At 44.2% G+C, this 15,645-nt stretch overlaps 1 protein-coding gene across 1 annotated transcript in view; it reads right to left on the bottom strand.

Annotated features, from left to right (window-relative positions):
* LOC124035548 (sodium-dependent noradrenaline transporter-like) overlaps window positions 1–15,645 on the bottom strand; it is a 67,548-nt gene that overhangs the window by 28,893 nt on the left and 23,010 nt on the right. Inside the window, exon 5 of the mRNA XM_046349018.1 lies at window positions 6,011–6,149. Within this exon, the coding sequence (XP_046204974.1) occupies window positions 6,011–6,149 (139 nt within the window). The remainder of the gene's footprint in view (window positions 1–6,010; window positions 6,150–15,645) is intronic.

Genomic DNA, 15,645 nt, shown 5'->3' with positions numbered 1-15,645 from the left:
CGTAGGCTTGTCTAACTGTCTGAAAGGAATGTTATGTTTCCGAACCCATGCTTCGTCCATGAAACAACCCTCAGCCCCAGAGTCAATCAAGGCACTGCATGTAGCACCCGAACCGGTCCAGCGTAGATGGACCGACATAGTAGTACAGGATCTAGATGAAGAGACCTGAGTAGTAGCGCTCACCAGTAGCCCTCCGCTTACTGATGGGCTCTGGCCTCTTACTGGACATGAATTAACAAAATGTCCATCAAATCCGCAATAGAGGCACAGGCGGTTGGTGATCCTCCGTTCCCTCTCCTTAGTCGAGATGCGAATCCCTCCCAGCTGCATGGGCTCAGTCTCAGAGCCAGAGGAGGGAGATGGTTGCGATGCGGAGCAGGGAAACACCGTTGATGCGAACTCTCTTCCACGAGCCTGGTGACGAAGATCTACCCGTCGTTCTATGCGGATGGCGAGAGCAATCAAAGAGTCCACACTGGAAGGAACCTCCCGAGAGAGAATCTCATCTTTGACCACTGTGTGGAGTCCCTCCAGAAAACGAGCGAGCAGCGCCGGCTCGTTCCAGTCACTAGAGGCAGCAAGAGTACGAAACTCTATAGAGTAATCCGTTATGGATCGATCACCTTGGCATAGGGAAGCCAGGGCCCTAGAAGCCTCCCCACCAAAAACTGAACGGTCAAAAACCCGAATCATCTCCTCTTTAAAGTTCTGGTAATTGTTAGAACAATCAGCCCTTGCCTCCCAGATAGCTGTGCCCCACTCTCGGCCCGGCCAGTAAGGAGTGAAATGACGTAAGCAACCCGAGCTCTCTCTCTAGAGTATGTGTTGGGTTGGAGAGAGAACACAATCTCACACTGGGTGAGAAAGGAGCGGCACTCAGTGGGCTGCCCGGAGTAGCAAGGTGGGTTATTAACCCTAGGTTCTGGAGGCTCGGCAGGCCAGGAAGTAACAGGTGGCACGAGACGAAGACTCTGGAACTGTCCAGAGAGGTCGGAAACCTGAGCGGCCAGGTTCTCCACGGCATGGCGAGCAGCAGACAATTCCTGCTCGTGTCTGCCGAGCATGGCTCCTTGGATCTCGACGGCAGTGTTACGAGCCTCTGTAGTCGCTGGGTCCATTCCTTGGTCGGATCCTTCTGTTATGCAGGTGAATGAGGACCCAAAAGCGACTTGGCGAAAACAGAGTTTTTAATCCAATAAGAAACTTTACAAAACAAAAAGCATAATACTACTCGTAAAGACGAGAACAGACAGGAGACTTGATCGAGAACTGCAGGTTGCCTCGGGAAGGCACTTGAACCTAGCAGACTCAGACACCTGCTCACCACGCAGCATCTGAGGGAAACACGACACGACAGGGCAAAACATAGACACAGCACGGTGAATTATAGATGAGGATCCGACAGGGCAGGTACGGAAAACAGGGAGAGAAATAGGGACTCTAATCAGGGAAAAGGATCGGGAACAGGTGTGGGAAGACTAAATGATGATTAGGGAATAGGAACAGCTGGGAGCAGGAACGGAACGATAGAGAGAAGAGAGAGCGAGAGAGTGAGAGAGGGAGGGGGAGAGAGAGGGATAGAAAGAGGGAAAGAACCTAATAAGACCAGCAGAGGGAAACGAATAGAAGGGGAAGCACAGGGACAAGACATGATAATTAATGACAAAACATGACATGACAACAGTAGTGTTCAATACACCACCTGGACACAACACAACACAGAAGATTAGATATATGACAACAGTAGTGTTCAATACACCACCTGGACACAACACAACACAGAACATTAGATACATGACAACAGTAGTGTTCAATACAGCACCTGGACACAACACAACAACACAGAACATTAGATACATGACAACAGTAGTGTTCAATACACCACCTGGACACAACACAACACAGAAGATTAGATATATGACAACAGTAGTGTTCAATACACCACCTGGACACAACACAACACAGAACATTAGATACATGACAACAGTAGTGTTCAATACAGCACCTGGACACAACACAACAACACAGAACATTAGATACATGACAACAGTAGTGTTCAATACACCACCTGGACACAACACAACACAGAAGATTAGATATATGACAACAGTAGTGTTCAATACACCACCTGGACACAACACAACACAGAACATTAGATACATGACAACAGTAGTGTTCAATACAGCACCTGGACACAACACAACAACACAGAACATTAGATACATGACAACAGTAGTGTTCAATACACCACCTGGACACAACACAACACAGAAGATTAGATATATGACAACAGTAGTGTTCAATACACCACCTGGACACAACACAACACAGAACATTAGATACATGACAACAGTAGTGTTCAATACACCACCTGGACACAACACAACACAACACAACACAGAAGATTAGATACATGACTGCCTGCACCTGTCTTTTCCTACCATCACTGATTTTGCTGATAGCTACTTTACTGAGGGAAAATGTACAAGCTACGACTGTGATATGTGCTTGTCTCACCTAGCTATCTTAAGATGAAGGCACTAATTGTAAGCCGCTCTGGATAAGAGCATCTACCTGCAACCAAAAACATTTCTTCAAAGGCTTATACTATGGGGACAGCCGAAGAACCCATTATGGTTCTAGATAGCACCTTTATTACTAAGAGTGTACAGTAGTGTTCAAAACACCACCTGGACAACATAACATTACAGATGACTCATTATTGCTGTGAGATCATGTCTTATGACATGCAGACATCATGTGAATTGTTGTATTCTCCCTGGTCTGTCAGCTTTGGTCAATGTATAGATGTTCTTTTTCTGATGTGTGTAGACTCACGCACCAAGCCGTACTAAACAGGGCTTAGATCTGTCAACTCAGAGACGGGTTATTGTCACACTCAGGTTACTGTTTATAGATCTTATTTCTCAAGGTACTGTAGTGTAGCACAACCACAGGTCATTTTGTGTACAGTAGCAGTAAGTCCTATACTAGGGAAAGGGGATACCGAAATGTGTCTTCCGCATTTAACCCAACCCCTCTGAATCAGAGAGGTGCAGGGGGCTGCTTTAATCAACGTTGCCGGCGCCCAGGGAGCAGTTGTTGTTGAGGGTTAACTGCCTTGCTCAAGGGCAGAATGACAGATTTTTCCACCTTGTCGGCTCGAGATTCAAACCAGTGACCTTTCAGTTACTGGCCCAATGCTTTTAACCGCTCGCCTACCTGCCTATTACAGTAGAAGTGTGTGTTGTACTACAGTAGGAGTGTGTATAGTATTACAGTAGAAGTGTGTATTATATTACAGTAGCAGTGTGGTATTACAGTAGGAGTGTGTGTTATATTACAGTAGGAGTGTGTGTTGTACTACAGTAGGAGTGTGTGTTGTATTACAGTAGTTGTGTGTGTGTGTTATATTACAGTAGGAGTATGTGTTGTACTACAGTAGGAGTGTGTGTTATATTACAGTAGGAGTGTGTGTTGTACTACAGTAGGAGTGTGTGTTGTATTACAGTAGGAGTGTGTGTTGTATTACAGTAGGAGTGTGTTGTACTACAGTAGGAGTGTGTGTTATATTACAGTAGGAGTGTGTGTTGTAATACAGTAGGAGTGTGTGTTGTATTTTAGTAGGAGTGTGTGTTGTATTACAGTAGGAGTGTGTTGTATTACAGTAGGAGTGTGTGTTGTATTACAGTAGTTGTGTGTGTGTTGTATTACAGTAAGAGTGTGTGTTGTATTACAGTAGGAGTGTGTGTTGTATTACAGTAGGAGTGTGTGTTGTATTACAGTAGGAGTGTGCGTTGTACTTCAGTAGGAGTGTGTGTTATATTACAGTAGGAGTGTGTGTTGTACTACAGTAGGAGTGTGTGTTGTATTACAGTAGGAGTGTGTGTTGTATTACAGTAGGAGTGTGTGTTGTATTACAGTAGGAGTGTGTGTTGTACTACAGTAGGCGTGTGTGTTGTATTACAGTAGTTGTGTGTGTGTTGTATTACAGTAGGAGTGTGTGTTGTATTACAGTAGGAGTGTGTGTTGTATTACAGTAGGAGTGTGTGTTGTACTACAGTAGGCGTGTGTGTTGTATTACAGTAGTTGTGTGTGTGTTGTATTACAGTAGGAGTGTGTGTTGTATTACAGTAGGAGTGTGTGTTGTATTACAGTAGGAGTGTGTGTTGTATTACAGTAGTTGTGTGTGTGTGTTGTATTACAGTAGGAGTGTGTGTTGTACTACAGTAGGAGTGTGTGTTGTATTACAGTAGTTGTGTGTGTGTTGTATTACAGTAGGAGTGTGTGTTGTACTACAGTAGGCGTGTGTGTTGTATTACAGTAGGAGTGTGTGTTGTATTACAGTAGTTGTGTGTGTGTTGTATTACAGTAGGAGTGTGTGTTGTACTACAGTAGGAATGTGTGTTGTATTACAGTAGTTGTGTGTGTGTTATATTACAGTAGGAGTGTGTGTTGTACTACAGTAGGTGTGTGTGTTGTATTACAGTAGGAGTGTGTGTTATATTACAGTAGGAGTGTGTGTTGTAATACAGTAGGAGTGTGTGTTGTATTTTAGTAGGAGTGTGTGTTGTATTACAGTAGGAGTGTGTTGTATTACAGTAGGAGTGTGTGTTGTATTACAGTAGTTGTGTGTGTGTTGTATTACAGTAAGAGTGTGTGTTGTATTACAGTAGGAGTGTGTGTTGTATTACAGTAGGAGTGTGTGTTGTATTACAGTAGTTGTGTGTGTGTTGTATTACAGTAGGCGTGTGTGTTGTATTACAGTAGGCGTGTGTGTTGTATTACAGTAGGAATCTGTGTTGTACTACAGTAGGAGTGTGTGTTATATTACAGTAGGAGTGTGTGTTATATTACAGTAGGAGTGTGTGTTGTATTACAGTAGGAGTGTGTGTTATATTACAGTAGGAGTGTGTGTTGTACTACAGTAGGAGTGTGTGTTGTATTACAGTAGGAGTGTGTGTTGTATTACAGTAGGAGTGTGTGTTGTATTACAGTAGGAGTGTGTGTTGTATTACAGTAGGAGTGTGTGTTGTACTACAGTAGGCGTGTGTGTTGTATTACAGTAGTTGTGTGTGTGTTGTATTACAGTAGGAGTGTGTGTTGTATTACAGTAGGAGTGTGTGTTGTATTACAGTAGGAGTGTGTGTTGTATTACAGTAGGAGTGTGTGTTGTATTACAGTAGTTGTGTGTGTGTGTTGTATTACAGTAGGCGTGTGTGTTGTATTACAGTAGTTGTGTGTGTGTTGTATTACAGTAGGAGTGTGTGTTGTACTACAGTAGGAGTGTGTGTTGTATTACAGTAGTTGTGTGTGTGTTGTATTACAGTAGGAGTGTGTGTTGTACTACAGTAGGCGTGTGTGTTGTATTACAGTAGGAGTGTGTGTTGTACTACAGTAGGCGTGTGTGTTGTATTACAGTAGGAGTGTGTGTTGTATTACAGTAGTTGTGTGTGTGTTGTATTACAGTAGGAGTGTGTGTTGTACTACAGTAGGAGTGTGTGTTGTATTACAGTAGTTGTGTGTGTGTTATATTACAGTAGGAGTGTGTGTTGTACTACAGTAGGTGTGTGTGTTGTATTACAGTAGTTGTGTGTGTGTTATATTACAGTAGGAGTGTGTGTTGTACTACAGTAGGTGTGTGTGTTGTATTACAGTAGGAGTGTGTGTTGTACTACAGTAGGAGTGTGTGTTATATTAAAGTAGGAGTGTGTGTTGTACTACAGTAGGTGTGTGTGTTGTATTACAGTAGGAGTGTGTGTTGTACTACAGTAGGAGTGTGTGTTATATTAAAGTAGGAGTGTGTGTTGTATTACAGTAAGAGTGTGTGTTGCACTACAGTAGGCGTGTGTGTTGTATTACAGTAGGAGTGTGTGTTATATTACAGTAGGAGTGTGTGTTATATTACAGTAGGAGGGTGTGTTATATTACAGTAAGAGTGTGTGTTGCACTACAGTAGGAGTGTGTGCTGTCCTAAGCGGTAGGGTACAGCACAGTGTGTCAACAGTACCTTGCCGGAGGACTTGACGCCCTTCCAGAGACTGAAGTAGAGAAGAAAGACCACAGCCACCAGACAGAGGACCAGCTCCCAGCGAGGCATGCCCAGGTCCTGGATCCCCCTGCTCTCATGGAGTTGGAGTACGCCACGCCTGGAGAACACACACACACTAAGGCTGAGTCTCGATTCTACAAGTTTTTACCGTAATGTCCTTTGCACACTTTCACATGGCCAATGCTTACACCAACCCTATGCTTTTAAATCAATGACGGGTGTCTGAAAGTGTGTACTTCTGGAAAAAGGTGTAGAATCTGGAAGCATCCACATACTTAACAAGACAGTGGTGTGGAGGATGACATGTGTAACACACACAGACCACACACACACAAACACACACACATATATAGACACAGGCAAGAACACAAACACACACACAGTAAGTGGTGCGGAGGATGACATGTGTAACACACTCAGACCACACACACTCCAACAACACACCTAACTTCATTTAGACCCAGATTGATGACCAAACTGTCCACAGCATAGATACCTCATAAAACACAAAGAAAAATATAGGAATATAGACATGCCTTATTAGGAAACATACAGTATGAGGCTATATTGCAGGCTACCCACAGTATTCTCTTTTCCCTGGCCAGCCCACAGAGTGCTGTGTTTGTATGGTGGATCCACCCAGGCTATGACTCAGCTAGCATAGACTCAACAGATGAACAGTCCCTGTCTGACCCTGAGAAGAGTGAGGGGAGTCACTCTTCTCAGACAGGATTATGACAACACCCAACAGTCAGTAATATACACACCATTTACTCCAGTCTGAACTTAAACCACTTCAATTAGGTAGAAAGTGTGTAGAAATGATAATGAACTTAACTTTTTTTAATAATCTAAAAAAAAAAATCTTCAATCACAGTATTTTCAATAAAGAGCTATCAGCAGCAGTATTTTGGTTGATTTTGTGGTGTCGAGCCAGTGATATTATTAACATGAATTTGGGCAAAATTTAATTATTGACAATGAATGAGGTGCAAATGTTGTTCACTTGTCATATAATTGCCACATTTAATATCAATATAGCATTAAAAATAGTTTTCCAGATTGTATTTTGGCAATTCTTTTTCACCATGTGAATATTGGGTCGCGACAGAGACAACCTGGTTCAATTTGGTTCCTGAGGCAAAACCAGTTGAGAACCACTGATTTAGAGGTGTTAAAACCCAGCCATGGCATCTATACATTCATCATTGAACCACAAGCTTAATGTTACTGCTCACTAAATCAAAGAACTTAAGAATGAGAAGCATAGTTCAAAGCTTTTATCTCAACATATTATGATCCCCATTTGTTCTGTATCCATTCAATCATCTCGCTAACAGAATCCCGAGGGAAGAATGAAGGACTCAGGGTTTGAAGTACCTGAGAAAATATGTTCTACTCTTAACATGCACACACACACACTCTCTCACACCCCTTCAAAGACCTTGGCAGCTAGAGGTTTTAATAGCAGACTTTGTCAACCCTCTTGGGAGCCATTCCCATCATTACACTCTGACTACTACTCTCAGTTGAAGGGGCGCTCAAAGGTTCAAGTGCTTACCAGAACATATATAAAAGAGGGGGGAGATGGCTATCCATCTCCTCATTCCCAGATCATCCTCGGTTCTTCCCAGGACAGACTTACTGAGCCACACCTGCTCTGAGTCCCACCGGACTGACCAGACTGACAGCGGATCTGGATCAACTTCCAGCTCAGCGATATTAGGGAGCATCCCGTTCCTGCTCTGTATCACAAGTGGCACCCTATTCCATTTATAGTGCACTACTTTTGTCCAGGGACCATAGGGATTTGGTCAAAAGCTGTGCACTATATAAAGGAATAGATTGTCATTTAAAGACACTGCCTTGCTCAAAGGGAAGCAGGGGTCAGAGGTCTTAGTGTTTGAATGATCAATGGTATTGACCAATATTGACCTGTAGCGATAACGGCCATGTGTTTTTCCCCCTCTTCTTCTAAACTGAGTAAGGAGGAATGAGTAAACGTGAGTCATCACAAGTGGACAGTATTATGGGACATCTGATCTCATTCTAATCGCAGAGGGTGCCCTAAAACTATTTCAGTTTACATGGAGATGACAGATGGTTTGTTTCTGCTTTGAAAACACAGCGTTTAAAAAACAGGTAACTATAGCTCCCTGAGGAGCGGGTTGATGGCTGCTAGGTTTCTTCATCTTCCAGTCTTAGAAACAGGCTTGAGGCTCAGTGTTACAGCCCAGCCGAGGGCTTACCACCATTGGGGAGAGAGATGTGGGACTCCGTAGAGCCGACAACAAAGAGCCAGGCCAGAATTATGCTCACCACGAAGCTCATATCCAAGACAACATGATCTTTAGGGTCTCCTCTGTCTCTCCAAGATCTGATGTTTTGTCTGCTGTCTCTTTCTGGAGTGCTCAAAGTTGTTGTCATGTGTTGCTGCCATGCTATGTTGTCATCTTAGGTCTCTTCATGTAGTGTTGTGGTGTCTCTCTTGTCGTGATGTGTGTTTTGTCCTATATTTGTATTTCTAATCCCAGCCCTGTCCCCGCAGGGGGCCTTCTGCCTTTTGGTAGGCCGCCATTATAAATAAGAATTTGTTCTTAACTGACTAGGTATCCCCCTTTCCCTAATACTATGTTCACTTGCCTAGTTACATAAAGGTTTAATCAAATAAATCAAAATAACACCCATCCTATTCATCAGAGAAACAGCTGTCTAAGGGCTGCACATCAAACCAATCCATTCTTTAACTTCATTATCTGTTTGTGATTCCTCCTCTCTGTCTGTTTGACCGGTGGGCTAGCGAGGCGATTTCATCCGGCGGCCAGCCTCTCTCTGTGATTATGCTGATAAGTGTAGCTACGAAATTACATGTTGATCTGATGCCCCAGGATGGTTACACAACCCACCGCCTGGCAAGCCAGAAGAGGAAGACACATAAACAAGCCAACTGTCTGTCCAGACTAGACATCAAGGACAAGGGGACTGTCAGATCAGACAGCCCAGTCCTAAATATGTCTAACCGACGTGATTTATATCCTGATGATAATACATTTAAAGTTGTTAGAACACATGTTCAAAATCATTTTCCACTTCACCAGGTGAAGAGAGAACAAGAGATAGAGGAGAGTGCAGGTGAGGGAAGAGGAGAGGAGAGATCTAAGAAGGACAGAATGAAACAAGAGACAGACACGTTGATATTTCTGACTAGTCATGTATAGGCAGGGGGTCTAGGGTTGTTGTGGTGCATCCAGGCTGTACAGTCCATCTGATATCACACCATAAATGTTCTCAAACATCAACGCATGTTCTTTGGACCAGTTATTCTAGAGCCAAACTCTTATCTGCTTTCCCTGAAATGGTCAACACATCAGTGATCTGAAGCTATTTGGCCAAAGTATATCAATCCCTAAGGCGTCTTTTACAAATTCTGGGCTAAAATGTTCTTTAAGAAGCACATATACACAACAGAGACACACATTTAATATGGTAGTGATATGAACAATATTCCATAAAAAAAGAGAAGGAAAACAATATCTTCCAGGAAAATGTCAAGCAATACTGTATGCTTTATCAAATATTATTGACTAGTATTAATCTCTTTGGGCCATTTTCCCAGACATGTATAGCATGTTCTCCAGAATGAGGTAAACGTCTGACTTGACTTTGAGTAGACACACCAAGCAGGATCACTACTTACTACAAATACCTAGAACCATGCAAGTGGAACTGATGGAAAGTGAGATTGATTAAATAAAAGCTCATCTCTTATGTAATTGTTCAAGCAATTTCCTCAAAAAACTGTTTAATTGAGCACTTCATCAATCGAGTGACAGTGAAGTCAATCATCTAAAAATGCAAACAGGGCTATTTGACCCTATAGGAGAACTCTTTTTGGTTCCAGGTAGAACCCTTCTTGGTTCCATGTAGAACCCTCTATAGAAAGGGTTCTACATGGAACCGAAAAGGGTTCTACCTGCAATTAAAAGGGGTTCTTCAAAGGGTTATCCTATGGGGACAGCCGAAGAAACCTTTAAGGTTCTAGATAGCACTTTTATTTCTAAGAGTGTATCAGGTTGCTGGATCAAATCCCTGAGCTGACAAGGTAAAACGCTGTCATTCTGACCCTGAGCAAGGCAGTTAACCCACTGTTCCCCGGGCGCTGAAGAAGTGTATGTCGATAAAGGCAGCCCCCTGCACCTCTCTGATTCAGAGGGGTTGGGTTAAATGCGGAGGGCATATTTCAGTTGAAGGCATTCAGTTGTACAACTGACTAGGTATCCACCTATTCCTTTCCTTTCCCTTTCCATCAAGTCAAGCTATCCCTGACACTAAATCAAACGCAGCTATTTTAGCATGTAACGGATGTAAAGAATCTATAGAAACCATCTGTTGTTGATGAAACGGTGTGATAATCTAATGTTTCAACGTTCACACAGGATGTGTATAGCATGTCTGCTGATTTAAATACAGATCATTGTTGAACTGACCAAGCAAGGACCACTGGGATATTCCTACTAAGACCAACGTCCAGCCTGAGGATATATCGGACTGTTGGACTAGATGTGCCAAGCTTCTATCACATACCTTTACCCTGGTCATACATCTACAAACATGACTGATTACTTATCTCAGTGGCTAGGTGATTGGCCAATAGCTAGGTTAATGTGCTATATGGAGACATATTTGTGCTGGATTTAAGATTGATGCATTTGACCTTGAGAACTATGGGCATCTCTGGGGTAGACAGGTCATAACCTAACAAGTGTTCATGTTGACCTGTGCCCTGACCACTGACTTTTAGGGATTAGCCTCTACCATGCAGAGCGCCGAGTGAGCCACCCTGCCACGTGACTCACCTTTAACACTAATTGAACTGCAATGGTTTACAAACACATGTTAACATAATAAAACTAACTAGGTTATCTAACAAGAATAATACACACATAGCACTGTGTATCAAATACATGCTGTGTCAAAAGGAGTTTAAATCAATGGTCTATAAACAGTCTCCTCTGACCTTCTCAGAGAACATGATAGTAAAATATTCCATTAAGGTTCAGCCAACCTCTGGTGTACTTGCAAAGGCTCTTGGATATATCCCACTGATATAGGGTGGGCTAGAGAGCCAGTTAGAGTCAGAGGGGGAGAAACATGTCTAAAGCAGGGAGACAGCTAGAGTCAGAGGGGGAGAAACATGTCTAAAGCAGGGAGACAGCTAGAGTCAGAGGTGGAGAAACATGTCTAAAGCAGGGAGACAGCTAGAGTCAGAGGGGGAGAAACATGTCTAAAGCAGGGAGACAGCTAGAGTCAGAGGGGGAGAAACATGTCTAAAGCAGGGAGACATCTAGAGTCAGAGGGGGAGAAACATGTCTAAAGCAGGGAGACATCTAGAGTCAGAGGGATAGAAACATGTCTAAAGCAGGGAGACACCTAGAGCCAGAGGGATAGAAACATGTCTAAAGCAGGGAGACAGCTAGAGTCAGAGGGAAGACATGTCTAAAGCAGGGAGACAGCTAGAGTCAGAGGGGGAGAAACATGTCTAAAGCAGGGAGACAGCTAGAGTCAGAGGGGGAGAAACATGTCTAAAGAAGGGAGACAGCTAGAGTCAGAGTGATAGAAACATGTCTAAAGCAGGGAGACAGCTAGAGTCAGAGGGGGAGAAACATGTCTAAAGAAGGGAGACACCTAGAGTCAGAGTGATAGAAACATGTCTAAAGCAGGGAGACAGCTAGAGTCAGAGGGATAGAAACATGTCTAAAGCAGGGAGACAGCTAGAGTCAGAGGGGGAGAAACATGTCTAAAGAAGGGAGACACCTAGAGTCAGAGGGGGAGAAACATGTCTAAAGCAGGGAGACATCTAGAGTCAGAGGGATAGAAACATGTCTAAAGCAGGGAGACACCTAGAGTCAGAGGGGGAGAAACATGTCTAAAGAAGGGAGACACCTAGAGTCAGAGGGGGAGAAACATGTCTAAAGCAGGGAGACATCTAGAGTCAGAGGGGGAGAAACATGTCTAAAGCAGGGAGACATCTAGAGTCAGAGGGATAGAAACATGTCTAAAGCAGGGAGACACCTAGAGTCAGAGGGATAGAAACATGTCTAAAGCAGGGAGACAGCTAGAGTCAGAGGGAAGACATGTCTAAAGCAGGGAGACAGCTAGAGTCAGAGGGGGAGAAACATGTCTAAAGCAGGGAGACAGCTAGAGTCAGAGGGGGAGAAACATGTCTAAAGCAGGGAGACATCTAGAGTCAGAGGGAGAGAAACATGTCTAAAGCAGGGAGACAGCTAGAGTCAGAGGGATAGAAACATGTCTAAAGCAGGGAGACATCTAGAGTCAGAGGGGGAGAAACATGTCTAAAGCAGGGAGACATCTAGAGTCAGAGGGGGAGAAACATGTCTAAAGCTGGGAGACAGCTAGAGTCAGAGGGGGAGAAACATGTCTAAAGCAGGGAGACATCTAGAGTCAGAGGGAGAGAAACATGTCTAAAGCAGGGAGACAGCTAGAGTCAGAGGGGGAGAAACATGTCTAAAGCTGGGAGACAGCTAGAGTCAGAGGGGGAGAAACATGTCTAAAGCAGGGAGACAGCTAGAGTCAGAGGGAAGACATGTCTAAAGCAGGGAGACATCTAGAGTCAGAGGGATAGAAACATGTCTAAAGCAGGGAGACAGCTAGATTCAGAGTGATAGAAACATGTCTAAAGAAGGGAGACAGCTAGAGTCAGAGGGGGAGAAACATGTCTAAAGAAGGGAGACAGCTAGAGTCAGAGGGGGAGAAACATGTCTAAAGAAGGGAGACAGCTAGTCAGAGGGGGAGAAACATGTCTAAAGAAGGGAGACAGCTAGAGTCAGAGGGGGAGAAACATGTCTAAAGAAGGGAGACAGCTAGAGTCAGAGGGAGAGAAACATGTCTAAAGAAGGGAGACAGCTAGAGTCAGAGGGGGAGAAACATGTCTAAAGAAGGGAGACAGCTAGAGTCAGAGGGGGAGAAACATGTCTAAAGAAGGGAGACACCTAGAGTCAGAGTGATAGAAACATGTCTAAAGCAGGGAGACAGCTAGAGTCAGAGGGATAGAAACATGTCTAAAGCAGGGAGACAGCTAGAGTCAGAGGGGGAGAAACATGTCTAAAGAAGGGAGACACCTAGAGTCAGAGGGGGAGAAACATGTCTAAAGCAGGGAGACATCTAGAGTCAGAGGGATAGAAACATGTCTAAAGCAGGGAGACAGCTAGAGTCAGAGGGGGAGAAACATGTCTAAAGCAGGGAGACATCTAGAGTCAGAGGGGGAGAAACATGTCTAAAGCTGGGAGACAGCTAGAGTCAGAGGGGGAGAAACATGTCTAAAGCAGGGAGACATCTAGAGTCAGAGGGAGAGAAACATGTCTAAAGCAGGGAGACAGCTAGAGTCAGAGGGGGAGAAACATGTCTAAAGCTGGGAGACAGCTAGAGTCAGAGGGGGAGAAACATGTCTAAAGCAGGGAGACAGCTAGAGTCAGAGGGAAGACATGTCTAAAGCAGGGAGACATCTAGAGTCAGAGGGATAGAAACATGTCTAAAGCAGGGAGACAGCTAGATTCAGAGTGATAGAAACATGTCTAAAGAAGGGAGACAGCTAGAGTCAGAGGGGGAGAAACATGTCTAAAGAAGGGAGACAGCTAGAGTCAGAGGGGGAGAAACATGTCTAAAGAAGGGAGACAGCTAGTCAGAGGGGGAGAAACATGTCTAAAGAAGGGAGACAGCTAGAGTCAGAGGGGGAGAAACATGTCTAAAGAAGGGAGACAGCTAGAGTCAGAGGGAGAGAAACATGTCTAAAGAAGGGAGACACTAGAGTCAGAGGGGGAGAAACATGTCTAAAGAAGGGAGACAGCTAGAGTCAGAGGGGGAGAAACATGTCTAAAGAAGGGAGACAGCTAGAGTCAGAGGGGGAAACATGTCTAAAGCAGGGAGACAGCTAGAATCAGAGGGGGGGGGAGAGAAACATGTCTAAAGCAGGGAGACAGCTAGAGTCAGAGGGGGGGAAACATGTCTAAAGCAGGGAGACAGCTAGAGTCAGAGTGATAGAAACATGTCTAAAGCAGGGAGACAGCTAGAGTCAGAGGGATAGAAACATGTCTAAAGCAGGGAGACAGCTAGAGTCAGAGGGGGAGAAACATGTCTAAAGAAGGGAGACAGCTAGAGTCAGAGTGATAGAAACATGTCTAAAGCAGGGAGACACCTAGAGTCAGAGGGATAGAAACATGTCTAAAGAAGGGAGACACCTAGAGTCAGAGTGATAGAAACATGTCTAACGAAGGGAGACAGCTAGAGTCAGAGGGGGAGAAACATGTCTAAAGCAGGGAGACAGCTAGAGTCAGAGGGAGGGAAACATGTCTAAAGCAGGGAGTCAGCTAGAGTCAGAGGGAGGGAAACATGTCTAAAGCAGGGAGACAGCTAGAGTCAGAGTGATAGAAACATGTCTAAAGAAGGGAGACAGCTAGAGTCAGAGGGGGAGAAACATGTCTAAAGCAGGGAGACAGCTAGAGTCAGAGGGGGAGAAACATGTCTAAAGCAGGGAGACAGCTAGAGTCAGGGGGAAGACATGTCTAAAGCAGGGAGACATCTAGAGTCAGAGGTGGAGAAACATGTCTAAAGCAGGGAGACATCTAGAGTCAAAGGGGGATAAACATGTCTAAAGCAGGGAGACAGCTAGAGTCAGAGGGGGAGAAACATGTCTAAAGCAGCAGTCTCCTGAGGAAGCTAGGCTTTTGGCCATCCTCTTACCTCACCACTTTTTAGAGCCCCATGTGTTCATAATTACTGACCCAGGTCAGCCCAGGTCCTTCAGCCTCTGCTCAATCACTCAATCACTCTCTTTCCCATCCAGTGGTCTACAGGCTCCCCTCATCCACATTATATTACATTCTAGAAATCACGCCCAACTTCACTCCATGTAACTGTGTGATTGATAACCTACCACAGATGTAGGAAAAGATTTATGAGAGGATTCACACACACATGGAAAAATTATATCAAACGTTTTACCATTGCAACATTTAATAGGCTACAGTCACATTCAAAGCGGTTGTCTGAAGCTTGCTAGAGTTCACAGATGGTGATCCCTCATCGTGATTGGTCATTTGCAACAATCCCAATGAGCGGCCCGACACAAAGCCACTAACACTCTCAGTGAACAACAGGGTGTACTTAAAAAAAACAGGGCAGTAAAACTTGGCACAGCACAGCAACGATGGGCTAAAAGCATTTCTAGTTTACACACATTCTCATTACTCAGTGAATGAGAAATCATTTGGAGGTATGGGGAAAGGGACAAATCAGGTTCGTGCTAATATGGGGTCAATGCTTCCTGGAACTGACAAAAGCAATATGTTAGGGGCACAGGGGTAGAAAGTGTATACAGTGTGTTTGGAGAGAGTATTTGGTTAGGAGGAGTATTTGGTTGGGGAGGAGTATTTGGTGTGGGAGGAGTATTTGGTTGGGGAGGAGTATTTGGTTGGGGAGGAGTATTTGGTTGGGGAGGAGTATTTGGTGTGGGAGGATTTGGTGTGGGAGGAGTATTTGGATGGGGAGGAGTATTTGGTTGGGGAGGAGTATTTGGT

The sequence above is a fragment of the Oncorhynchus gorbuscha genome, linkage group LG05 (genome assembly GCF_021184085.1).
Source record: "Oncorhynchus gorbuscha isolate QuinsamMale2020 ecotype Even-year linkage group LG05, OgorEven_v1.0, whole genome shotgun sequence".
NCBI lineage: Eukaryota > Metazoa > Chordata > Actinopteri > Salmoniformes > Salmonidae > Oncorhynchus > Oncorhynchus gorbuscha.
This window is presented reverse-complemented; position numbering and strand designations above follow the sequence as displayed.